Raw genomic sequence first — 27,766 nt, forward strand, 5'->3', positions numbered from 1 at the left:
GTTTGGTTATTAAAACAAATGCTTCAATAAATACTAAATATAAAGTTACATATTTTTGCCACCTGCGTTTCTCCACATGATTGATTCTGGGCATACATGTGCTTGTGATCGTACTACTCTAGGAATTAAAAAACTACTGTGCGGAGGCCTCAACTGATGGTGATTCTTCCCCTGGGACATAGAGGGACAACCATAGAGATTTCTGTAATCATAGTACTTTTAGATACATCTGTGATTGTGTAAATTATTGTAAAATCTAATAATTGGCTTCTGGTTTACAGCACTTTCTCCATGTGAAAATGTACCCAGGGATGCTCCTATATAAAATGACTGTAGGAGTCACCACTTTAGCCAAATGTACTGGCACACACTGGCACAATTTGATATATACAATCCAGGGCTTGCCATGCGCATAGTAGGGGGTCCAGTCTCAGAGATAGGGTTGCCAAGTTCAATTCAAGAAATATCTGGGGACTTTGGAGGTGGAGCCAGGAGACATTAGGGGTGGAGCCAAGATCAAGGCCACGTTCCCAGTCCCGAACCCGTGTTAGAGCCCCCTTCCTCCTGCCTCCCCCGCCCAGGAGACTCACTTGAGGTTGTCGAGGGAGCGGACATTGCGGGCGGCGCTGCCATGCCCACTGCCCCAGCTGCGCGACCGCCTGAACATGCCGGCGGCTGCCTCGCCTCCGCTCTCCGGCTACGGCTTGGCTCCCCTCATTAGAATCGCCTCTGCCGGCCCCGCACTGTCATTTGGCTGCCACACACAGTTGCCCAGCCACGGAAGGAGCCGCGCGGGACACGCCGGGAAATGTAGTCCCCGAAGAGACGCTGTCCGGCAGCCGGAGTGGACGTGAGGACTACAAGTCCCAGCGTGCACCTCGCAAAGGGAGGCCGGACTGGAGCGAATAGCAGGCCAGCGGTGGGCAGGTCTTTGTGACCCAAAGGAAGGGAGGAGCCTGAAGCCTGTGAGGAAGGCAGGCAGGGAAAGAGTGTCTCTGTTTGAGAGAGTGGCACCAAAATTGGCGCCGTTCCCCCCCCCCCCCCCGCTTCTGGATTTTTGGAGAGTGGGGGAGGAGGCTGCTAATTCAGGGTTTGGGAAGCCTACCCAGAGATATGGCACTTGCCTTCACTTTCAAGCTAATCATTAAGACACTGGAGGTAAGGGCTCAAGTGCTACGACATGTAGGGCTATATGGCTTCCAATGAAGATAAACATACTGGCACATTGCTCAGTCTATCTTAGGTGGAAAACATGCTTACTGAAGGCTGTGGCTTGAGTACACATTCACTTCTGCTGCACAAAAATGCTTCTTTGTGTTGATGCTCCTCATTGTGGTTGGTTTCACTTTGAAAGGAATGCAGCACAGTAGCAATGTTTGCACCACATTAGTGCTGTATATGTCAGGATCTGGCATACAAGTGATGCACATGTATGAGAAGGAACATGCAATAAGCATCTATATAAAACGTCTCAACAGGATCTTGGTTGTCATTTGCCAGTGTCATGAATAAACTAGGCTTTGGACATTTTTAAATGTCAGTTCTTCAGAAGAAACTGGACTGAAAAAAAAATCTAAAGCCTAAAGGAGTGAAACCTCAGAGGGCTCCAGGCAAGAAACAGGACTGGATATTGTTACTTTAACTGGACTGAGACTTTCCCCTATTTCCCAGCGGAGCATGTCACTTCCAGTGGATGCAAGCTCATTTCACCAAAGGAATGCTGCTTGCACTGGAGGAAGGCTTCGCTGGCACAGCAGTGAAGTCACTGGAGCTAGCTCCTTGTATATGTCAAGGATACTAATTAGATGTTGAGCAAAACATGCACCAGATTTGCAAAACCCCAAGCTCCATATGTAACAACACCTTTAAAACATGCTAGCCTGCCCCATAGGCTGTAACCTGCCCAAGGATTTCAAGCTGTCCTCACTCACCATTGGCACAGGCTGCACTAGAACAGATCCAGGTTTGTGCCTCTTAATTTCTACAACAGGTAATAGTTTCTGCTTGTTTTACACAATAGGAAAATTCATCAACCAATTTCTAAAACATCTACCAGCAGCTGTCTGTGATGGCAAAACAGGCAATTTATCATCAGGGATACAACATACACAACCACAGAACTCAAGAGTGCAAGCCCACTTCACTGATTTATCCTCCCACCTAATCGCTACCCTTCCCAGCAGACAATTAATGTTCTCCTTCTTAATTGGGAGAATTCCCAGAACAGAGATACAGTTCAATGAATTTCAGCAATTTCAAACATTGGCAAAATGGCACAGCAAGTCAAATCAAACAGCTTGTTGGACTGCTGTCTGAAAACTCGTTCCCAATCATTAACAGGTGTGAACAAGCATTTGCTGGCATCTGATATCCTATTGCAACCTTTTGCTTACTCAAGCTGCTTCCATGCAACATGACAGCATCTGAATAAGAAATTTTCAGGCAAGTTCCTCAGCCAAGATAAATGCATCAAAAGCCACTGGAGGATTTTGTCAATTTAAAGCAGCATATAGCATTGATCCAGACACTGTGGAACTACTGTGAAAGCTCAGAGAGGAAGCAGCTACTATACAGAGTCCCTTCCAATGTATTCTTAGTAAAGAGGAGATTTGCCAGGATCTGTGGAGCTCACACAGTTTTAGGAGAACAACTTCTTCGTCACTTCTAGCTCAATATTAAGCTAAAAGATAAAATTGTATGGATTAAAACAACGGAGTCTGATAGGTAGCTCCTTATGAGAGTCTGATGCTACACTTGAGTTCATGCAGTCAAAAGGATATGCCACAATGAGTTTGTTATTCTTTAAATTGTCACAAAACTCTTTGTTGTTTTGGATGCAACAGAAATGGCTACTCTGTGAAATTTATCATTTAGCATATCTGAGCATCCCTGCCTAGGAAGACCTGTAGCTATATTACCTGCAATGACTTATGCAATAATACTGTAATTTCCAAATATTAAACAGATCTTGCAATAAAGACCACAGGATAATACTATGCACTATTTCAAAATAAAGGATGGAGTCCATACTATGAACAAAAGTGCATCTAGTTAATTGGGAAACACTAAGGGCACTTCCATACAAGAAAAACTAGTAGCTTCCACACTTGAATATGCAATAAAACACTTTTGTGTACAACAAAACTTGAGGACCTGCACAAAGATTTCATGCACTTTCCTCCATGGAAGTACAATCCATGTAGGAAAGTGTTCTGTAGGAAACAGTCTTGAGATGAAAGCATATCACAAGCCTTCTTAATGCTGGTTCCAGGATCAATGTTCCCTCTAAGCTGCAGAGTCTTGTGAGCAAAAATTCTGCTTTGTGAGCTACTTGCGAGCTACTGACATTAAAGTTGTGAGCTACTGCATAAATTATTGTGCTCTGTGGTCAACCTTCATGAGCTAAGACAAAAATGTGTGAGCTGGAGGCTAAAAATCTGTGAGCTAGCTCACACTAACTCAACTTAGAGGGAACACTGCCCAGGACCAAACAACTCCTTTTTGTTAATCTACTGCCCTACCTCACCTGCTACCTATAGAGTTCTAGAGCTCCTGGGATTGGTTTCAGTGATCTTCATTGCCTCCAAAATCAGTTCCAGCAGCTGAGGCATTTATGCAGGCAGTACTAAACTCAAGGTCAGCAAAGGCTGAGCAGCTGTTATCCAAGGCAGGGGCAACCCAGTCTTATGCTGCTGATGTGCTCTTCCGACAATGGTCCAGTCAAGTAGCTGGGAAGATGATCAGAATGGAATATGGTTTAGTTAATCCCATCTCTCTTCAGGCTGAAGGAAGCACTGAGGTGAGGTCTGGTAAATCCTATCCAAAGACCTACTGAGGTCTACATACCTCAAATGGACACATTCATTTTTCTCAGTAAGGAATAGGAAAAAACAATGGGTGAGGCTTCAAAATATTTCACCTGAGTGGCAGCAGGATTGTTCACTGTCCCTTTACAGCTTTCAACTCCTGCTAGAGTGTTCCCTGCTGTATCTTGTCCCTGAGACTCCAAGCAATTTACTCCTTGCTTGATGATCCCAGGAATCAGCTCCTTTTCTGGTATCCTGTGAGACCAAAAATAAAAGCAAACAAAATCCCAAAACACAAAATTATCAATACCGATCCTGCAAAGGTTATCAGGAAAGAGATAAAGCATTATTTGTAAAATTATTCACACACCACAGAACTGCTATCCCCCATATAGAGTGAAAGACAGTAACAGATCTGGGTAAAAGAGACAAAAAGGAATTTTGACAATTTAGCCATCTACTGAGAAAGCTAGGGGAGGAAAAGGCTACTGGTGAGTGAGATAGTACCATAGTTCCATTAAGCATACCACTATTTGTACAAACATAGCCTCAATTGTTTGCTTTTCCTTGGCACCAAACTGTATGAGGACCTCTCTTTTTCCTTCAAGGTGTACTTTGCCCTTTACTTAAACTACTCTTGCTCTTTAGCTGATTCAGTGATGAAAATTTCAGACTAGAGAGAATCTTATACCATATTTACTCAGTAATATTACTTAGTTCACTCCAGAAAGCATCCCTGACCTTTTCAAATTATTAGGCAGAAATTTTCCGAATCAAACCCTATTAATTCTAACAAGAATGGATTATAATGCCCTTCGTACTGCTACAGCTATTTCTCAAGAAATAGCCTCATTTCCTTTCCCACTGATACAGCTCTCCAGTTCTATTATTCTCTCAGCAGGTTGGGCCCATGTTTCTCTTCTAGATTACCTCAGAAAAGGAAACTATCTTGTATTTCTGATCTTTCACTCTTCAGAAATTTGATGTCAACCTACCCTGTTTTTCATCTACTATCATAAAAACTCTAGGATGGGACTCAATTTCTGTTACATAGTCCCAGATTGCTAAGTGATATTTGGTTTAAATGGAGACAAGGGTCAGATGGTAAGGCCAGGGAAGATGGTTCTGAAAGGAACCTCTAATTTATGGTGCCTTCAAGATGCCACAGGCATATTTAGCTACTGGAAAAGTATCCACCACCTTCCTTTCTCCTTCAACATTAAAATATGAATCCCACAGTTTTGTTTGAAACTTAAAGAGTACTCACTTGAGCTCAGGGTAGACATTCTCCAAGTACCACTGGAAGGATTTACAGTTCAGTTTCCTGCGCTGCTCTAGTCGGTCTGCAATGCTGGAAGGAATGCATATTGTCATGAGCATGAAGGAAAAAGATTTCATGATACACATGTAAACTTGGCTTGTAAGCTCTCATTTCTGCCTGGTTCAGGAGTAAAAAAGTTATTCTGCTGTGGTGGGTATTAGGGGTGTGCATTTGGTTCAGCCGAATTGAAGAAACCTCCAAATCACCCCTGATTTGGAAGTATACAGCGCCATATACTTCTGAATCCAACTGGAAGCCATTATTCCAATTGGAAGCCATATACTTCCGAATCAATATTCGGAAGTAGATGGAAGTCCATAGAAAAGGCGGGAAAGGAGCTTCTGTAGCCTCATGGGAGCTGCTTGCCTCCTTTCCCATCTTTGGGAGCCTTTTCCCGCCTCTCCCATAGCCTCCCTGGGATCAGGGAGGGAGGGGGAGAGGAGCCCCAGCAGCCAATCCAAAGCATGTATTTGCAAATGCATGCTTTGCAGGGCTGTTGGTTAGCTGATGGCTGGGCTAATTCCCCCAGCCATCAGTAACATTGTTGTTCTTTTGTTCACTTGGGTATCCAAGTAAAAGTGTTCTCTGGCCAATCACAGAGCAGTAGTATTTTTTGAAACTGCTCTGTGTAGGGCCAGAGAACCTTTTTAAGGAGTCTGCCTGACTGGACTCCATTCCATTGCTGCTGTGTTGGTGTTGGTGTGTGAGAGAGATTGTGCTGCGCTGGCCCTTGGCCTCAGCTGCTGCTGCTCTCTCTCAGCCTTGCCTGACCTGCCTGGAGAAGAGAAGACATCTAAGATAAGACAGTCTTGGGGTTCTTGTTTTTATTTTAGTTAGTAAAAGAACTTTTTAAGACTCAGAGTCCCTTTATTTATCCAGATTCGGGTGGGTGGCTACTGGGTAGCTTATTTGGGGTTAGGGGGTTCTGATGGGGGTGGGGGCCTGGGGTGGGGGGGCTGCCAATTTGCCTATATCTTATTTTAGTGAGAGTGTCCTTTTACTTTTCCTGATATGGGTGGATTGGATTTCTTGGGGTTAGGGTGAAGGTCTTTTTGGGGGGAGGGGGTTGGTAAAGTTCCTGTATTGTTAAAAGTGAAGGTTTTATGCTGTTTTAAAAGGATTCTGTGTTTGATTTGTTGCTGCTGTGTTGTGCTGCTGTTGTTCCTTTTCTCTTCTGGTTCTGGTTCTCGGAGGGAGGCCTGTTTGGCCTAATTTATATTGTTAAAAGGTCACTTTTTAACAGTTGAGTTTGTTGGCCTTTTCTCAGTGATTTGGATCTGTTGCTGTTGGTTTAGCTTTGTGTCCTGTTGTGGCTTTTCCTGGTTCTGTTTTTTTTTTTTGGGGGGGGGGGGTGTTGTTGACTGATTTGGCCTGAGGTTTTTTATTGTTGAAAAGGTCACTTTTTTAACAGTTGAGTTTCTTGGCCTTTTCTCAGTGATCTGTTTGGATCTGTTGTTGTTTAGATCTGTCCACCGCTTCTCTTGTTTGAGAATTGTGTTGTTTGGGGCAGGGCTGGAAAGTTTCATCTCTAGATTGCATGTTCTGTGGCAGGGAAGCTGGCATCTGGGTGAGAGACCCAGAACCAGCATGCTTGTTGTGCTTGGCCAGCTCTCCCCGTGTTGTTTGGGGCAGGGTTGGAGAGCTGACATCTGGGTTTGCTGCAGTGAGGTCTGCAGAACAGACCTTGAGCAGATTGTGTTTTGTGTTGCAGTGATGTTGGCATTGGCAACTAGGTTTTGTCGGAGCGGGAGTAGCAGAGTGAGGGAGATGACTTGCCCGACACAGGGCTTCAGGAAAGAAAATCAGGCAGACACGTGCAACTAGTGCCAAAAGGTGTATTAACATATATACACAACAAGTGCTCTCTTGTGCAGTCTATACAATATCACCTCCACGGACAAAGTGCTTCGCCTAACCACCATCTCACAGGGAGAGACCTGTGTGATGCACACACAGATCATATATAGTCCAAGCAGCCAATCCTGGCCGTGCTGACTCAGCAGATTGCATCACTTGGCTTCTGCCGGCTCAAGCCGGTCTGCTGATCAGGTCACTGTGACCTAGCCTGGCAGCTAGATCACCAGCTGTCATACTGTGGCTGTCAGACTGGGTTTATGTAGATTCTTGCTCCAACACACCTCCTAATCTATTTAAACCCAGTGCACCAAAACACTTTACACAGTTTACATACATGTCCACCAGCAACATTACAGTTCATATTTACGTAGCTCGGAACCCTTTCCGGAATTCGTTCAGGAACTCATCATGATTGTAAAACACATCATCGTGTTCCTGTTCAGCCAGCTCTTTCAGACGCTTGGCTTCAGCCTCCTTCTCCCTTGCCTCGCACTCTGCCACCCAGGCTTTCCATTTCTTAGCCTTTTCTTTTAACATTTCCTCAAATCCGGGTGGGTCTGGATTGACAGTCAGAGTGACATAGGGACACTTGTACCTAGCGGGACGTTGGCCTTTGGTGGACCTGGCAGACACCCGTGGCCCTGTGCTTGGACCAGCTTTGTCTTCTTCGGGTTGCTCTGTTCCCACCTCCTGGGCTGGTTGCTCTGCCCCTGTAATTGGGTGTTGAACCTCCTGACTCTCACACTTTACCTCCAGTTCCTGCATTTGAGGCTCTGCCTCCTGACTCTGCTCGTCAGGCTCTGTGCCAGCATTCGGCTCACCTTCTCCAGCCCCACTGGGTGCCACCTCCTGGGCTGGAGTTCTGGGTTGCGCTCCAACATCGTTATCGCTACTTGGCAGCAGGACAAATTGTTTCTGCAAGGAGTGCAACCTTGGCCAGCTGCTTTCTTCATTGAACTGGGCACTCTTACTAAGTGTTATCTTGCTTTTGCTATTGCAGAAACGATAACACCTGGCCCTTGGCTTGTAGCCCAGAAAAATTAGGCTCTCTGCCCGGACATCCCCCTCCCCGCTACTCGTGGAGTGGATGCCAACCCGAGCCCGTGACCCAAAGACTTTTAAAGAACTCAAATCTGGGGTCTTGTTCAACAGTAACCTGTAAGGCACATTTTTCACAGTATTACACCAAACCCTGTTTTGCAAAAAAACAGCTGCATGTATGGTTTCTGCCCAATAGGTCATTGGCAGTTGTGCATCCTCTAACATGCAATACATCACATTCTGCAATACAGCCCCATGCCCATTTTCTCGGGGCGTTGCCGGGTTCGTCAGACGGTGGGCAATGCCCTTGTTCTCCAGCCAACGTTTCATCTGGTTAGATAAGAATTCCCCCCCTCTGTCGGTTTGTACAGCTAGGAGATTAACCCCTAATTGTCTCTCCACTGCTTTGACCCACTTGGTGAATGTCTTATACACCTCAGACTTATGCACCATGGTGAAAACCCACGCATACCTCGTGTGGTCGTCGGTGGCCACCAAGCAGTATCTCCTCCCCGACAGACTCTTTGGCAATGGGCCAATAACGCCTAAATGGACTAGTTCCAGGGCTCGTGTGCTTTCCCTTGAGCTTTCTTTAGCAACAGCACACGCCTTGCTTTTGGTCTTCTTGCAGACCTGGCAATCCAAGTAACATTTGCAAGGATTTACTTTCAAACTAGGCACAAGCTCCAGGGTTTTCTTTAACGCCCTAAATCCGCAGTGCCCAAGTCTCCTATGGAGCAAATGTATACAATTATTGTGCACAGGCTCATTCGACACCTGAGCCACCTGGGCACAATCACTCTGGACCACATACAGTTTACCTTCCCTCTTTCCTGTCACAAGCAACTTTCCCCCACCTCCCAGGATTTTGCAGCAGGTTTTCTCAAATCTCACCTGGTATCCCTGGTCAAACAGTGTGCTAACACTCAACAGGTTAGACTGCAGTGAGGGTACATACAACACATTTTGCAACATACATTTCAGTGCAGGAAATTCCACATTGCCTGAGCAAACAGAATTGGCAGTGGTCCCATCAGCCAATCTCACATACTTATGCTCAGGACTGTCAATGTTTTTCAACAACTCCTTCTCGCAGCAGAGATGGCTCGTTGCCCCGGAGTCTAAAATCCAAGCAGACCCTGTACTCTCTACTGCAGACGTGACCAGCCGGGTTGCTTCCTCACACGGGCTGGCGGTCCTCCGCTCTCGCCGCACACGCCCCCGCCTCTTCTCCCTCTCAGGGCAAGCTCGGAGCAGGTGCTGCGACGACCCGCATCCATAGCAGCGACGGACTGCAAACGCAGTCGGCTCCACTTCCTCCACCTTCGGACGCCTGCCAGCAGCAAAAGCTGGCTCATTCTTGGCTGTCTTCCCGGGCACACCGATAACAGCACGCTGCCCGGCCGACACCCCCGGACAGCTCACGGCCGCAATTCTCTCTTGGAAGTCAAGCAGGTGGGCACAGACGTATTCCATGGTCAGGGTCGCTACGTCCACCGTCTCCAGAGAAGTTATCAGGGGAGTGTACTCAGGTGGCAACGACGACAGCAAAATGTACACTCTGTCGTCTGGAGCTACAGTCTTGCCTCTTGCCTCCAGCTCAACGAAACAGTCCGTTAGCCGTTTGATGTGATCTTTCACACACCCTCCAGCCGGCATAACGGTGCGGAACATCCTCCTTGTCAAGGCCATGAGGGAACCAGCAGTGGTGCTAACATGCACCGCACTCAACGCGTCCCAGGCAGCCTTGGGAGTGTCCTTCCCTCGCACATAAACCAGCTGGTCATCTCCTATAGATAGCACTATGTTGGCCAGTGCCTTATCCGACAACACAGTCTCGGCAGGAGATAAGTCAGCAGGGGGGTTACTCACGAACAGCCATTGCCCTTCACGCTTGAGGTAGTGTTGCATTCTCAGGCTCCACACCGCGTAGTTGGCTGAGGTGAGCTTCTCAACGGCTACTCCAAGCTGTTGCTGAGCCATCGTGCCGACTCCTCCTCACGGCTGGCTGCCGACGTCCCTCTGGCTCTCAAACAGAGAACGGTGGTGCTTCTGTGTCCTTCACCGGCGTTCCTCGCCTCCGGCTCTTTCCAAACTCACAGTCAGCTCAACTCTCAACTCTCTCCTCCGCGCAGCGGAACCGCCCTGGGCCCATAACCCTATCGGAGCGGGAGTAGCAGAGTGAGGGAGATGACTTGCCCGACACAGGGCTTCAGGAAAGAAAATCAGGCAGACACGTGCAACTAGTGCCAAAAGGTGTATTAACATATATACACAACAAGTGCTCTCTTGTGCAGTCTATACAATATCACCTCCACGGACAAAGTGCTTCGCCTAACCACCATCTCACAGGGAGAGACCTGTGTGATGCACACACAGATCATATATAGTCCAAGCAGCCAATCCTGGCCGTGCTGACTCAGCAGATTGCATCACTTGGCTTCTGCCGGCTCAAGCCGGTCTGCTGATCAGGTCACTGTGACCTAGCCTGGCAGCTAGATCACCAGCTGTCATACTGTGGCTGTCAGACTGGGTTTATGTAGATTCTTGCTCCAACAGGTTTATATTGGTTCCAGGCCAGCAGGGTTCATAGAGTAGATAGATGGATGTTGTGCATTTGGGTCCTATAGAGATTCTCTGGTGTGAAGTTAGGTTTGAATTTGGGTGCCTCAGGAATTGGACCCCCTGGCCCAATCTTTTTGGGACTTGGGGGTTTTGTAGGGGAGAGTCCCCTGCAGGTTCCCTGCAGTTTTGGGGGCTCTCCCTCAACCCCCCTGCCCCCCAGTAGCCTCTAATTATGCCCTATGTTGCCATTGATTTCAATGGTCCATAGGGTATAATGGTGGGATAGAGGCACCCAAATCTTTTTGGGACTTGGGGTTTTGTAGGGGACAGTCCCCTGCAGGTCCCCTGCAAATTTGGGGGCTCTTCCTCAAACCCCCTCCCCTCCAGGTGGCTTCCAATATACCCTATTTTGCCATTGATTTCAATGGCCATAGGGTATAATGGGGCCATATATTCGGAAATAGCCATACATCTACCGTATATACGGCTATTCCAAGTACCGGTATTCAGAAATATACGGTATTCCAAATATTTTGGCCCTGTATATTTCCGAATACGATTATTTCTGAAGGGTTTTCTTTGCACACCCCTAGTGGGTATCCAGCCCAGCCAGATGCCTCTTCCTCCCCTCCCTATTTCTCTTCCTTTTTCTCTGAGCCACTGCCACCATCAAACCAACCTTACCTGAAAGTTCGAGCCACTTTGCTGTTTAAAGGCATAGCACCAGGTTTGCCTCACCCTCTCCTTTCACACTTGCTACCAAGGGGACCAACACGCTTATTCAAGTGCTCTGGGGAAGGAGGATTTAACCATTGCTCCTCCCCTTTGTCCTGGTACACATGGACTTAACAGGGGCTTAACAGCAATCAGACTAAAAATTAAAAGAAGCTTAAGAAGAAAATAAAAAGTGCATACCACATCTGTGAATACAACAGACTAAGCAAGGGTAAAAGAAAAGGTGTTAAAACATAATCCTCTAAGCCAGGATTTCCCAAACTTCCCTCTCCCCCCCCCACCCCGGGGCCCATTTTTTTTACACTTCTCCTTCGTGGCTCACTAAAACTTGGGGGTGGAGCCAGGAGACTTTGGGGGTGGAGCCAGGAGACAGGAAATGATGTACAAACAAGCCTAAAATTCTTGCAATATTTTGTTTAGGAAAGGTAGGAGGATAGTGGGATTTTGCAATGCAATTGTAAAAATAAAACATTAAGAAAAAGCACAAGGACCACACAGCAGAAAATTAAAAATATAAAATGCTCTCAGCCTGGGAAAACATGAAATGGCAGCCTGGAAAAACATGAAACGGCAGGGCGTTTAAAGTTTCTCCCCACCCCCAGGCCTACTCAGATTAGCAATGGCAAGGAAGGCAAGGAAGGCAAGGAAGGCAAGGAAGGCAAGGAAGGAAGGAAGGAAGGAAGGAAGGAAGGAAGGAAGGAAGGAAGGAAGGAAGGAAGGAAGGAAGGAAGGAAGGAAGGAAGGAAGGAAGGAAGGAAGGGAGGGAGGGAGGGAGGGAGGGGAAGGGAGAGTTGGAAACAAATATAGAAAAAAGAAAAGAGAAAGAGAAAGGAAATAGGAAGGAAGGGAAAGGAAGGGAAAGAGTGAAAGAAAGGAGGGACAAAAGGAAGAAAGAGAAAAGAAAGGAAAAGAAATGGGAGCAACTCACCTTTAAAACTGCTCACTCTCAGTGGGAAATCCAGCCATGGAGCCCTCAATGCTGGGCCACGGGGCCTCCAGTCCCCTGGCCACTCCCCCGCATCGCATTCCCCCCCCCCCGTCGTGCACCTCCGTGCCTCCTTCTCCCTCTCTTCCCCACCTCAGGCAGGTAAGTTTCATGCTGCACAAAGCCCTTCCTCCCCCCCGCCCGGCCGATCAGAAATTGGCGCGGAGCTCATTCTACGCCGGGCCAAGCCGGCAGCAGCTCAAAACAGACCGCAGCAGAAAGGGTGCGTGGCTCCTTCCTCCTCTGCATTTCCTGGATGGGAAGGAAGTGCCAGGGAGGGAGGAGCCGCACACCCTTTTCGGCCATGGTCTGTTTGAACTGCCGCTGGCTTGGCCCAGTGTGGAATGAGCTCTGTGCTGATTACCAAGTGATCGGGCGAATGGCAGGGCGGGGGGGGGGGGGCAGAAGGGCTTTGCGCAGTGTGGAGAAACGCTATCTTAGTTGGGAGGGAACATGAAACTGCTAAGCAGGCTTTGGGGCCTAGCCCTCCTTTCATTCCCCCCCTCCCTTCCAGAGCCAAACCAACAACTCTAGGGGGAAAGCCTCCTAGAGCGGCAGGAAGTTCTTTTGTTCTTGGTATGTGAGTTAGGCAGGAAGAGAGGCAGTTCTCAACTGGCGCTCAAAGGAAGAGGTTGCCAGTGTGGGGGCTCCTGCCTGTGGAAGACGCCTATTCAAGAGGAAAAGGCCCCCAGGTAGTCAGACCAAGTAAGTCATCCACAAGACAGGGCAAGTTTAGACCAGGGACAGTAGGATGCGTTTATAACCACCTTTTCTTTGTCATGCTGTTTGCTGTGCGGGTGCTGTGCTGTGCTAACCTTTTACATGCAACTGTTTTTGTTTTGTTCTTCTTTTCTTTTCTTTTTCTCTTTTAATTAAATATGTTTACTGTTTTGAATGCTGGCAGTCAAACTCTGTACCACATAGATCCCCAACTGCCTTAGACCTCGCTGCTTTAAGAAGGGGGCCCCGGGGAAGGGGGGAAGGCATGCAGTTGGATAAGGTGCCAATCCTCCAGAGGTTCCCCGAAGAAGTGCTATGGTCTCTGTGATACCCAAGTACTGGGTGGCAGAAGGCCTTGAGGCCTGGCCTCATAGCTGGAGAGGAAGACTGGGAGTCCAGTTCCTCTCAATCTGAACCCCTAGACTGAGCAGGTGGTGGCAGCGAGCCCAAGTGGCAGGAGGAGAAATAGCTCCCTCCAGGAGTTGGCGACTCAATAGGGAGTTGATGGGACCGGGTCTGAAGACAGAATCGGGCCGGTTCCGTCACACGCAGCATGAAACTGACCTGCGGCCTGAGGTGGGGAAGAGTAGGAGAAGGAGGCACAGAGGTGCATGAGCCAGGGGAGGGAGGCGCAATGCGGGGGAAGGGGCAGCCAGGGGACTGGAGGCCCCGCGGACCGGTGTTGAGGGCTCCGTGGCCTGATGCAGGGTCGCAACCCTGCCTTTGGGAAACACCGCTCTAATCCCTAACTCTATACCAGGAGAGTCAAACATATAGCCTGGGGGCCAGAACCAACCCATCCTTCTCTTGTATCCAGCCTGCAAGCAACTGGCTGCTAGGGGAGGGAGTGGGCAAAGTGTGTGTGGTTAAAGCTGTTAAGAAAGAGAAAGGAAATTGCTAGGTGGCAGAACTATGAAGCTTGAGGTAAAATAGAAGGGGGAATGGCAGCAAAGGAGGAGAAAGAGGAGGTGTTGGGTTTTTCTTCTTGCCTCCTCTGAACACAGTTCAGCAAGGACTAGCAAAGCCACTACATGAGGGGGGCAGAGCCAAATGGTCAGTACTGCCACAACAAATGGTGACTATGAGGGGGCTGCTGAGAGCAGGCCTGCGGAACAGCGGTTTATGGGGCTGGAAAGGGAGAGAGGAGGAGGGCCAGCATGTGGATTGGGAGGCAACTGGGATGTCTTCTGCATGGTGCTCTCTGGGAAAGTCATCCAGACCTCTGAAACAAGTGAAGCCACTGTCACCACTGCATGTCTGAACACCCATGGAGCTGGGAGGCAGAGTAAGTATCAAGGTGGAGGATGGCCATCTCCCTTCACCCCACACCTGTTCTTAGCCCATGAGGGGAAAAGGGTCATGAGAGTGCATAAAGTATCCCTTGGAGGTTTGTAAATGACCTCTCTGTTAGGCCTTCCCCTCACCCCTGCTGCTTCTGTGGGAAATGCAGGAGATGAGAACTGGGAGTGTGACAGCCAGGTTCAGTCCCACCCCCCTGAGCCAGGAACCTGCTGTCTGAGTCACCCAGGGCCAGTTGCTCGGCCTGGACCACTTCTCAGGGTTGTTGTTGGTGGGGATAGAGTGGTGGAGGGAGAAGTCCAGTGCACCTCTTCAAGATCCTCCGAGGTAGGACAGAGAAAGAAAATGAAGAGAAAGAGATGTGTTGTAGCCGTGCTCAGCTGCTGAGGCTGGTGTATGGTTCCCCCCCCCCTTTTTTCTGAAAACTACCTTATTTACATGCAAGAAAGATGACTCATCTCCATAAAGTGCCATATACACAAAAAGTAACTAACTTGTATGGAAATGTAAGATACTCCCCCCTTTACAGTATCTCTTGGAAAAAACTAGTCTTGGATTTACTGGGTCTTTTGTGGGTCCCCCAGTAAATCAATTGCTTTTACTCCTAGGAATCAATTGCTCACATTTATATTTTGAGTAAAAAATAACGTTGTTAACTGGGTTTGCCTATGTCGTTTATGAAGTTTATATCTCTGGAACCTGGCATTAAATTTTATGGCACACATGGCCTAGTCTGACAAAGTAACATTTATGTCAGATCCAGCCCTTGTAACAAGAGTTTGACATCTCTGCTCTATACATTCCTCTACAGAGGATAACATAGTGCTCTCAGGATCATGTTCTCATATCTATTTTCTGGAATCAAGACAGATTCCTTCTTGCTCATCCTTGGTGTTTGTGTAAAAGGAGATGAATACAAAGCTCTTCAATGTGCTCAGAGGTTTCATTTTTCTGCCTCAATCTATCGTTCCTTATTAGTGTCCCTTCCTCTTCCTGTCTGCAGGGATGTCCCTTCCTCTTCCTGCACTTTGGCTTCCTGAAGCTCTTACTTAGTAAGGCCTATGGCTCAGGTGAGGCTCTGGCAAGGGTCATCTGCATTCCTATGGCACTGGATTGGTCTGTGTTTGGAAGGTGATTTTTACTCATTTATTTCTCCTCCTTCTCCGCTTGCGAGACAGCAAAAGCATTGATAAACTCTAAGCCCATACAGAGGGCAAGTCCTTTAGGACTGCAAATTCTGGCACTAATCCTGAGGCATAGGTATTTCATCACAACATATGGAGAGCAAATATATAAACAAGTGTTTGAGGGCTAACCCTATTTCAGGTATGGCTGTTAAACTAATACCATGACACATTTACCCAGCATCAGCACATGGTTTACTTATAAATGTGTTTTTAATGCAATTTCTTTACAGCGCTTGGGGCAGATTTATGAACTCTCTAGCTTGTGTGTCAAATCAGGTCTTCAACGTTACCATCAGGCTTGTGTGTCTCCTCTTTGGTACCTATTAAAATGATTCTATTCTGCTATTAGTATTGTCTCATACTATGTGTTGACCAGGTATGCACTGTATCATCTGACCTTCTGTGAGACACTAAAGCAGCTGGGAAACAATTCTGTTTTCAGTAGCATCTTCCTTCTTGTTCCATAAAATGCCCAGTCAAATATTGGCAAAGACAGATGTTTTATCAAAAGAACAGTCAAATCAGGAACCTCAGCTCAAGAATGGCTTTAGTGCTTTATAAACATGACTGTCTTCACTCTAACAACTTTGGACTACTGGGGAGTGTATGAGTGTATGCATGAGAGTGCACATGACAGGAGTTGTAGGGATGGGCAGCACCATGATTCTGTGAGATAATTTGCATACATAATCTTGGACACAGCACACTGGCCAATTTCAAGCTATGTGTGGTCTTCCGTACAAATAAGAGAATTGTCCCACCTATGGTTCTGAATTCTTTCCACAGATGATATAACTGCAATTATTCTAATTTACATCCTGCTGTTAAAACGCTTCATTTGATATCTGAAGAGTAACTCACTTAAGTAACTTCTCTTTTTACTACATCTTTGTATGAGCTGATTGGTCCACTGTGGTGTTCCTTCTAATGAATTTAATAGCAAACAAAAACTCAAGCAAATAGACTAAGACTGTAAGTAGGTGAATAGCCAAGTTCACTGTGGATACAACTGGAGGCAATTATAGCCAAGCAACCATCACACAATCACCAGTGAAGTTGCCCTCCTACTTGCTGCCTTTAGCCACTACAAAATAGGAAACCATCAATGTGGAGGATTGGATGTGGTCTTATGTGATGCCTTGAAGCATCATTAATCATAGAATCATAGAGTTGGAAAGGATCATACGGACCACCTAGTCCAACCCCCTGCTCCATTCAGGATCAGCCAAGAGCATCCCCAACAAGTGTTTGTCCGGCTGCTGCTTAAAGACTGCCAGTGAGGGAGAGCTCACCACCTTCTCAGTAGCTGATTCCACTGTTGAACACCTCTTATTGTAAAGAAGTTTTTCCTAAGACACTTCCCACCCTTAATTTAAACCCATTATTGTGAGTCCTCTCCTGTGGTGCCAACTGGAACAGCTCCCTGCCCCTTGTAAGTGATGGCCCTTCCAATATTTAAAGAGAGCAATCATGTCCCCCCCTCAACCTCCTCTTCTGCAGACTAACATTCCCAAGACTCTCAGCCTTCCCTCATAGGGCTTGGTCTCCAGGCCCTTGATCATCCTCATTGCTCACCTCTGCACCCACTTCCATTCTGTCCATATCCGTTTTGAAGTGAGGCTTCCAGAACTGCACACAATACTCCAGGTGTAGCCTGACCAATGCAGCGTAGAGCGGGACTACATTTTGTAATTATGCCTCTTTTGATACACCCCAAGATTGTATTAGTCTTTTTTGTTCCTGCATCACACTGGCTGCTCATATTTAATTTACAGTCCACCCTTACCCCTATATCTTGTTCATGCACATTGCTACCCAGAAGCGTATCTCCCCCATCCAGTATGCATGTTCCTCATTTTTGTTAATCAGACATAGAACTTGGCACTTATCCTTGTAAAATCACACATTGTTCACTTCTGCCCACTTTTGCAGTGTGTTCAGATCTCACTGAATTTTTTATCTTCTGCCGTTAATGGCTCCTCCCAATTTGGTGTCATCTGCAAATTTAATGATCAATCCCTCCACACCCTCATTTAGATGATTGATAAAAATATTGAAAAGTACCAGGCCCAGAACGGAGCTCAGTGGCACCCCACTGGACACCTCCCTCCATTCAGATGAAATGCCATTGTCAACTACTCTTTGAGTGCAGCTCTCCAACCAGTTCCCTAGCCACCTAACTATTCTAGAGTCCAGTCCACAGTCCTCCAGTTTACACATCAGAACATCATGGGGAACCTTGTCAAAAGCTTTACTGAAATCCAGGCAAACAACATCAACAGCATCTCCTCACTCCAGTAATCTCATCATTCAATCAAAGAAGGAAACAAGGTTGGTCTGGCAGGACCTGTTGCAGACAAATCCATGCTGACTTATTTATTTGGTTGATTTATATTCCGTCCTTTCCCATACGGGCTCAGGGCAGATCACAGTCGTAATAAAGCAATTAAAAACACAGTAATAACTCAATAATATACCAATAAAATACAGCTACAAAAATATACATAGGCAGGCAGGCACATATTTCAGGTAAAACAAATATTCCGCCTTGTTGTAATTTTATAGCCCATTGTGGGGGAGGATAATAAGCAGTAGAATGAAGGGACATCCGCCTGCCTTAACCGAAGGCCTGGTGAAACAGCTCCGTCTTGCAGACCCTACGAAATGGAAGTAAATCTGGTTGGGCTTGGATCTCCACAGGGAGCTGATTCCACCATGTGGGGGCCAGGGCCAAAAAAGCCCTGGTCCTGGTCAAGGCAAGCAGGACGTCCCTTGGGCCGGGGATGGCCAGAAGGTATTGGTTGGCCAATTGCAACAGTCTTCAGGGCTTGTATGGGAAGAGGCGGTCCCACAAGTATGTTGGTCCCAGGCCGCATAAGGCTTTAAAGGTCAACACCAAAACCTTGAAGCGAATTCGGTACTCAATTGGTAACCAGTGCAATGTGCACAGCATCAGACGACTGCCTGCCCATAAAGGCAGTCCAGTTACTAGCTGTGCAGCCACATTTTGCACCAGTTGGAGTTTCCGAATCAGCCTCAGGGGCAAGCCTGCGTAAAGCGAGTTACAGTAGTCCAATCTGGAAGTGACCGTTGCATGGATCGCTGTAGCTAAGTCATGGGGGGTCAGATAGGATGCTAGCTGTTTGACCTGCCGAAGATGATGAAATACAGATCACACAACTGCTGTGATCTGGGCCAACATGGAAAGGGAGACATCAGGTGTCACGCCCAGACTCCTAACTTTCTGGGATGGCACAAGAGGAGCACCATCCAGGGTGGGGAGATGGATGTTTGATCTTAGCCCCCCTTGGCTCAGGTACAGGACCTCCATCTTAGCTGGATTAAGCTTCAGCTGGCTTAACTGCAACCATCCAGCCACAGCTTCTAGCGCCCAGATCAGATGTTCCGGGGCGGTGTCTGCATGATGGGTGTCATCTGCATACTGGTGACAACCCAGCCCAAAACCTTGGGCAATATAGATGTTGAACATCATTGGTGAGAGAATGGCTCCCTGCGGCACACCACATTCGAGTGAGTGCCGCAGGGAGATCTGCTCGCAAATTGCCACCCTTTGTCCCCGATCACGGAGAAAAGAGGAGAATCTCTGTAAGGCTTCCCCCTGAACTCCTATATCAGCAAGGCGGTGGGTCATTAGATCGTAATCGACAGCGTCAAACGCTGCCGAAAGGTCTAACAGTAATAGCAGCGCTGACCCGCCTTGATCCAGATGCCTTCTAAGGTCATCAGTGAGGGCAACCAAAGCAGTCTCCATCCCATGGCCAGGACGAAAGCCGGACTGGAAGGGATCAAGGATCACCAGGTTGTCCTTTAGATCCCTTTAAAATCTGCTCCAGTATCTGTCAGCATATGCTTGCTAGTAAGACTTCAGGCTGGAGTCTAATGCTAATGACAGTTCATGACATTCATTCCTCAACATTACAACATGTGAGTCTAGCTGATGGCAGGAACTCTGCTGTGCAGTGTCAGGGAAGTGTCACATTCCCAGCACTTCGACACACTTTTAAAGAAGTGCTGTGTGTTCCTGCTCTGGAAAACAATTTACTAAGTGTGCTGGCTTTGGACAAAGCTGGTTTTACTGTGACTTTTGCCAGCAACTCTTGTAAAAAAATGAAGGGTAGCCGGGTGTTTGCTGTGGGAAGGTTGCAAAACAATGTCTATGTTATAGACAATTTATCTGTGGGAGCACAGGTGGTAACTAACAACAAACCTCATGATAATTGTGTGCATTTGCTCCACCGAAGGCTGGGGCATGCCAGTTTTAACACTATAAGCAAAACACTTGCTATTGTGGGGCATGAGGGAGTAAAGGAATGCACAGAGTTTCTTGATTGTGAAGTGTGCAAACGCACAAAATCAAAAGCATTCCCAGCTGCCAGGAAAAGTGACAGAGTGTCTGCAAAACCGTTGGCTTTAGTACATGCAGATGTGATAGGACCTTACCCCAAAAGCCACTCTAATAAGAGGTTTGCACTAATCTTAGTTCATGATTTTTCCAGATTCTCATGAGTGTATGTGCTCAAAAAGAAATCTCAGGTGTTCACAACAGTAAAATATTGAGCACGCAAGGTACAGAAACAATTGGGTAAATTATGTGTTTTGCAGACTGACATGGGAGGTGAATTCATGTCTTCTGAATTTAACAGATGGTTGCAAGCACAAGGTAGAGAATGGTGTGGCTGAAAGAAAGGGGGGAGTTTTGCAAGATATGATGCAGTCTATGCTTACTGATGCTGGTTTATCTATTACTTACTGGGCTGAAACATTGAAGGCTGCATGCTATATAAGCAACAGGATTTGGACTAGGTCCATAGATAACATTCCTTACAAGGTGTTGTACAACAAAAAACCCAGTTTGGGACATTTAAGAATTTTTGGTACCGAGGCCTGGGTGAATGTTCCTTTAAACCAGAGAAGGAAAGGGGGAGCTCGCTCCAAAAAGCTTCTATTCCTAGGCTATCAGACAGGAATGAAGGCATACAGGTTTGCTAATGAACATCAAATGCTGAGCTTTAGCAGGTCTGCCAATTTTTGTGAAGACCAGAATTGGCACAGAGTGCATGCTAATGAATTGCCTTTACAGGTCGCACTCCCCTTATCAGAGGAAACCGAAAGTGTAAAACAAGAGATTGTGTCTCCTAGGCAACAATCCTCTGAGAGTGAACAGAGTGAACAACAGGTGCCTAGAGTGTCTACCAGAAGTACAAAGGGTATACCTCCAGTCAGATTTGGGTTTGATACCACTACTGTAAATCATATATATGTGAGAGAGCCGAAGAGTTATCAGGAGGTGTTAACTTTGCCTGAGTCAGAAAGGCAAACTTGGCAAACTGCCATGCAAGCAGAACATGATTCTCTTACTGAAAATGGAGTGTTTACTCTGACTAATTTACTTACTAACAAAAACGTTATCAGTTGCCGCTGGGTATTCAAACTAAAATCCTTACTGAATGGTGGGCTGCAAAGAAAAGCCAGGCTTCTAGCAAGGGGATTTTCCCAGATTGGAGGACAGGATTATGATGAAGTATTTGCCCCTATGGTCAACTCTGATACACTAAAAACAGCACTGTGCAAGGCTGGGATTGATAAGATGCAGGTGCACCATTTTGATTTCACAACTGCATATTTAAACGCCTGAATAGATAAACAGCTCTACATGGAGTAAATCCCAGGGTTTGAAAGCACTAACAAGAACCTTGTGTTGAAACTTAACAAAGCCCTGTATGGTTTAAAGCAGAGTGCAAGAGCGTGGAATCAATGTCTGAGCAAAGCCTTAACTGATCTTGGGTTCACACAAGGAATTGCTGACCCATGTATGTTTAGCAAAACCATTGGGAAAATGAAATGCTGTCTGGTTTTTTGTGTGGATGATATATGTTTTCTGTTCCATGATGAAATGCAGCTGCAATGGCTTATACAAACAACTCAACACCTGTTTAAGATTAAACATTTGGGCAGCATTTGCACTACTTGGGTGTAGACATTACAAAGAACACAAATGGATGTTTTGAGCTCACATGTCTCAACTAGCACTTGTGAAGCAGACTATTCTGCATTAAGTGATTGTGTTGTTCAGCTGGAATGGTTATATCAGCTACTAATAGACCTGAACATGCAATGTAACTGACCTATATGTGTATTTTGTGACAATACTGCTGCTCAACAGTTGGCAAATACACAGAATGTCAAAACAAGAAGTAGACACATTAACATTCATTATCAGAATGCCAGGGAGACTGTACATAGAGGTTTGATTATGTTACAGTACTGTTCTTCTGATGAAATGTAGCAGACATGTTCATGAAGTGTTTAAATGTGGACAAATTCATAATTCTGAAACAAAGGCTGGGACTCAATGCGTGAGTCTTAGGGGAAGTGTCAGCATATGCTTGCTATTAAGACTTCAGGCTGGAGTCTAATACACATGATCTATGACAGTTTATGATCTCTGACAGTTCCTGACAGCTTCCCTTAGCAGGTGCATACCGGTTCTGTCCAGAGTACTTGTGCCTATGCAGGATGACTCAGCACTGTGTGCTAATTGGTGCTTGTATATAGCTGTGTATATATAACGGGGGAAAGCTTGTACAGTGTTTCTCTGCTCTCAAACGTGGTGTCTGGTGAAGCACTTTGTCAAAGTGTATACCAGAACTATAAACTTGTATATTTGTAAATATATGTAAATAGCACAAGTCAGTGTGCTGTCTATTCTTAAGCCTCACAAATGCAGAGCATATGAGCGAATACGCCAACAGTATCTTCCCTGGGACAAAGGTCAGACTGACCAGCCTATGGTTTCCTGGGTCATCCTTACTCCCTTTTTTGAAAACTAGGATAACATCTGCCTTCCTACAGTTTTGTGGCATGTCTCCTGTCCTAATAAGTGAACTAGACTATATAAAGATACATTTCTTATTGAACTGACTTACTGAAGAATTGCAAGAGTTCAAGCTGTATGAGGTTCTTCTCTAGGCACTCAGCAAAAAATTAATAAGATAACATGGCACAAGATCTTAAGAACACAAGAGAAGCCATGTTGAATCAGGTCAATGGCCCATCCAGTCCAACACTCTTTGTCACACAGCGGCCAAAACCCAGGTGCCATCAGGAGGTCCACCAGCAGGGCCAGAACTCCAGAAGCCCTCCCAGTGTTGCCCTCCCAGCACCAATAATACAGAGCATTACTGCCCTAGACAGAGTGTTCTATCTATACCTTGTGGTTAATAGCCACTCATGGACCTCTGCTCCATATGCTTATTTAATTTAATTTAATTTTTAGATTTACATCCCACCCTATCCTGCAAGTGGGCTCAGGGCGGCTTACAAAAATAAAATTGTTGTAACAACAATTATCCAAACTTCTCTTGAAGCTGTCTATGCTTGTAGCTGCCACCACTTTCTGCAGCAGTGAATTCCACATATTAATTACTCTTTGGATAAAGAAGTAGTTCCTTTTATATATTCTAAGCTTACTGCTCACTAATTTCATGGAGTAACCACAAGTTTTTGTTCTGTGAGAAAGCGGTGGGGAACCTTTTTTCTGCCAAGGGCCATATGGATATTTATAACATCATTTGCGGGCCATAAAAAATATCAATTTAAAAAACAGTGCTCCGCTGAGGGAGAATGATTCAGGCCAGCAAAATTAATGCAAATAATTGTTTTTCTATTTGAAGTCGTGTGGGGAGAGCCTAATCTGGCACACACACACACATGGCCCTCTGCCCTAGGCAAATGCATAGCTCCAGGGCTTTTTTGTAGAAAAAGTCCAGCAGGAATTCAGTAGCATATTAGATCACATCCCCTAATATTAGCATATTAGGTCACACACTCATTAGCATATTAGGCCACACCATCTGGGATAATCAAGTGCAAACTGAATTGTGACAGTAACTTTTCCAGGCCCTGCAGCAATTCTGGTCGGCCAGCCAGGCCCCAAGGAGGCTGCCACACAGTACATCTGGGCCCTGTGATCTTTGCCTGGCCCCGGAGAAGCTGCTGCACAGCACAGCTGGGCCCCACAATCCTCGCTGGCCAGCCAGGCACCAGGGAGGCTGCCACATGGCTCAGTTCAGTCCAGCGATCCCCAAGGGCCACACCAAGTGACCTTGAGGGCCATATAAGGCCCTCAAGACAGAGGTTCCCCACCCCTGCTCTACCTTCTGTATCCCTTGCATAACTCTGTATGTCACAGGCTGGGGCCGGGTCAGGCAAAGTCCAGGGGCAGTCCAAGGTCTGTAGCCAGTGAGCAAAGAGGGTCCAAGGCGCCAAAACCAAATCACAGTCCAGGTATCGCAGGTCAGAGGTTCAGAAGCCGAAGTCAGGGGGTCCAGAAGTCAAAGCCGAAGTGGCTGCTAGAACGTCAGGTAAGTGACTAGTTGCTTCCACAAAGCCTCCTCCCAAAGCCCACAGCTATATAGCCCTCTGCTTTCTGTTGCCCATTTGGGCTAATTGCTAGCTCAGAGAGGCAGCCAGGATCCTGCTGAGACTCAAGCATCCTCACTCCTAGAAGGGCCAGAATCCTTTCAAAACTCAGGGCTCAGGGAGCGTCTTGCTTGTGAGCGTGCCGCCCTCCTCCGATCCCTGAGGTCCTGACGAAGGCGGTCACGCACACGAGCCACCCGAGAGGGCGAGGCAGGGGGGCTTGGATCTTCTCCAGCAGGAGGCAGGGGCACTGGTGCAGGTGGCAGGGGCACAGTTTCTTCTGCAGGCTCAGCTTCTTCTGCAGGGTCCCCAGTACCCATGACACTGTAAACCTCTATCATGTCACCCATCAATTGTCATTTCTCCAAGCTAAAGAGCACTAACCTCTTTAACCTTTCTTCATAGGGAAGGTGTTCCATCCCCTTAACCATTTTAGTTGCCCTTTTCTGCACTTTTCCAATGTTATAATATTGTTTAAAAGGTGCAGAAACTAGAACTTTAGACCATATTCCAAATGAGGCTACACCATAGATTGATTAAGGGGCATGATGACACTGGCTGATTTGTTTTCAGTTCCCTTCCTAATAATCTCCAGCATAGCACTTGCCCTTTTTTATTGCAGTCACAAACTGAATTAATATTTTCAGTTAGTTATCTACCAGGACTCCAAGACTTCTTTCCTGGTCAGTTACCACCAGTTCAAACCCCATCTATGTTTATTTATAGTTAGGATTTTTGGCTGCAATGTGCACTGCTTTGAATTTGCCCACGTTGAACCTCATTTGCAATGCTGATGCCCACTAGCCCAGCTTCAACAGATTCCTCTGGAGCATCTCCCAGTCCTCCCTGGTTTTCATCACCCTCAAAAACTTTTGTGTTATGTGCAAACTTAACCACTTCACTGCTTACTCACAACTCCAAATCATTCATGAACAAGTTAAAAAGCACCAGACCCAGTGCCCAGTCCTGGGGTACCCCAGTGCTTACCACTTTCTACCATGAAAACTATCCATTAACACTCACTTGCTGTTTCCTGTGAATTAACCAGTTTTTACTCCACAGGAGGACTTGTCCTCTTATCCCATGACTGCTGAGGTTTCGAAGGAGCCCTTGATGAGAAACTTTATCAAAACCTGTCTGGAAGTCTAGATAAACAACATTTGCCAGGTCACCCTTGTCCACATGTTTGTTCACCGACTCAAAGAACTCTGAAAGGTTAGCAAGACATACATGGTTTATGTTCAAGCATGGCTGCCAGTAGTGCCGGATTAAACCCTGCAGAGGCCCCTAGGAGGTTGAAATCTTGGGGGCCCCCTCACAAATTATTTCAAGAGTTGGAGCACCCACCCCGCTGCAGCCTGCAGGCACCGGTGGCTAAAAAGGCAAACGCAATATTGGGCTGTAATAACAGAAGTATTGTGTCCAGATCATGTGAAGTGATGGTATCGCTTTACTCTGCTCTTGTAAGACCTCACCTAGAGTATTGTGTTCAGTTTTGGGCACTACGTTTTAATAAGGATATAGACTATAGGAAGCAACAGAAAAATCATGCCTCCATGAATCTGTGGCGCCACAACAGCGGAAGAACATGTTTCCAAACCACGGATCCTCATGGATCCTCATGATTTTTGCTTTAATCCCCCCAAGCTCACCATCAATTCTTGTATCATGTCCATGGGCAGAGTTTGCATCACAGAAATCGTGGATCCATGGCTTCATGGCAGCACCATGGACCAAAAACTTGGTTTTGAACCCCGAAGTCTCATGGATCCTCATGATTTTTGCTTTGGGCCACCCCAAGCTCACCATCCAATCACATATCATGTCCATGAGCAGAGTTTGCACCACAGAAAGCATGGGTCCATGGCTTTGTGGCAGCGCCATGGATCAAAAACTTGGTTTTGAACCACAGATCCTCATGGATCTTCATGATTATTGCTCTGGGCCACCCCAAGCTCACCATTCAGTCACATATCATGTCCATGGGCAGAGTTTGCACCACAGAAATCGTGGGTCCACGGCTTTGTGGCAGCACCATGGATCAAAACGGAGGATTCTATTCACTTACCGTGAAGTCTTCCTTCTCTGTGGTCCCGGAGTGGTCCAGTCCTCATTCATGGGATCTCAGCTCCTCCTCTTCCATTGCAGGGCTTAACAACTTGACCCGAAGGGGAGGTGCTGGATCCTCAGCAGTCAGTTCTTCTGCCAGCTATCCTACCTCCCTAATAACAACTCCAAGAACAATAGGAGAGAACATCTCTGGGGAAACAAAACCGTCCCCTCCCTCCAGAGCTTATCCTGAACCCTTCCACAAGGGGCTCTAGCGAGGGCCCCAGTAACCAACACAGTGTCCATCTCCAACTCTGAAGTCTCCGGACAAAGCCCATACCCCCTCACACAACTGGGTGGGGTAGGACTGGACCACTCCGGGACCACAGAGAAGGAAGACTTCACAGTAAGTGAATAGAATCTTCCGTTCTCCAGTGGTCCCAGGAGTGGGCCAGTCCTCATTCATGGGACATAAAAAAGCCGAGTCCCTGGGCGGGCACATCAGCTTTGTCCTGAGACCACGTGTTGGAGCACCTTCCTACCGAACGCAGCCTCGGCCGAGGCCGCCTTATCGATCCTATAGTGCTTAGTAAAGGAGTGAACTGACTTCCAGGTCGCTGCCTTACACACTACCTCCAAAGAAGGAAAAGCCCTATAGGCTGCTGACGTGGCTGTTCCTCTGAGGGAATGAGCTGTCACCCCTGTCGGGGGCTCCAAACCTCTTGCCTTGTAAGCCTCACAGATGCACCCCCTAATCCACCTACTAATGGTGGAGGCTGACACCTTGCGACCATTGTTTGAAACCCTAAAGGAAACAAACAAAGAGTCGGACTGGCGAAACCCCTTGGTCCTGTCTAGATAGAAACTAAGGGCTCTACGGACATCTAGACAATGCCACAGCTTCTCTGTCTCATGGACTAAATTGGGGCAAAAGGAAGGCAGCACGATGTCCTCTGCCCTATGAAAGCGTGAGTTCACCTTCGGGATGAATGCAGGGTCAGTGCGAAGCACGACTTTGTCCTGATGGAAAACACAGAGATCCTTATGAACTGAGAGAGCCTGAAGCTCCAACACTCTGCATGCCGAGGTGATGCCCACTAAGAATGCCACCTTAAAGGTCAGCAACTTGAGACTACACGATGCCATGGGTTCAAAAGGCTTGCCGCAAAGCGCTTTTAGTACCGTGTTCAGATTCCATGAAGGAAACCTATGCACCTGCGGTGGATTAACTAGGGACACCCCCTTCAGGAACCTCCTGATATGCGGGTGTGTGGAGATAGACCTGCCCTTCCTAGACCCTCTGACCGCTGCTATGGCGGCCACTTGCCTCCGCAGTGTACTAGTGCTAAGGCCTTTTTCTAGCCCCTCCTGCAGAAAGGATAGTACAACGGAAACTGAGGCATGCAACGGGTCCTCCCCCTTATTCGCACACCAGATACGAAAAACCTGCCAGGTAACATTATAGCTCCTGTTAGTGGAGCTCTTCCTTGAGGACAACATGATGTCTACCACCTTATCTGAATAACCCAGACTAATCAACTGTTGCCGCTCAATCTCCAGGCAGTGAGCTGCAGCATTTCTGGTCGTGGATGATGCAGTTTGCCTTGAACTAGAAGATTCCCTCTCAACGGAATTCGCCACAGCTCCAGTACTGACAGACTTTGAAGGTCCTGGAACCAGGCTCTCCTGGGCCAAAAGGGGGCCACTGCAATCACCTCCGCTTTCTGCTCCCAAACCCTCTGCAGAAATCTCTGGATGA

General features: G+C 47.0%; 1 protein-coding gene across 1 annotated transcript in view; it reads right to left on the reverse strand.

Moving 5' to 3' along the window:
- The window catches only part of GALNT16 (polypeptide N-acetylgalactosaminyltransferase 16), a 357,202-nt gene that overhangs the window by 20,204 nt on the left and 309,232 nt on the right, over positions 1-27,766 (reverse strand). Inside the window, exons 12-13 of the mRNA XM_060262949.1 lie at positions 5,074-5,157; positions 3,920-4,061 (exon numbers count right to left, since the gene is read on the reverse strand). Of these exons, the coding sequence (XP_060118932.1) occupies positions 3,920-4,061; positions 5,074-5,157 (226 nt within the window). The remainder of the gene's footprint in view (positions 1-3,919; positions 4,062-5,073; positions 5,158-27,766) is intronic.

The sequence above is a fragment of the Heteronotia binoei genome, chromosome 21, assembly GCF_032191835.1.
Source record: "Heteronotia binoei isolate CCM8104 ecotype False Entrance Well chromosome 21, APGP_CSIRO_Hbin_v1, whole genome shotgun sequence".
Lineage (NCBI taxonomy): Eukaryota > Metazoa > Chordata > Lepidosauria > Squamata > Gekkonidae > Heteronotia > Heteronotia binoei.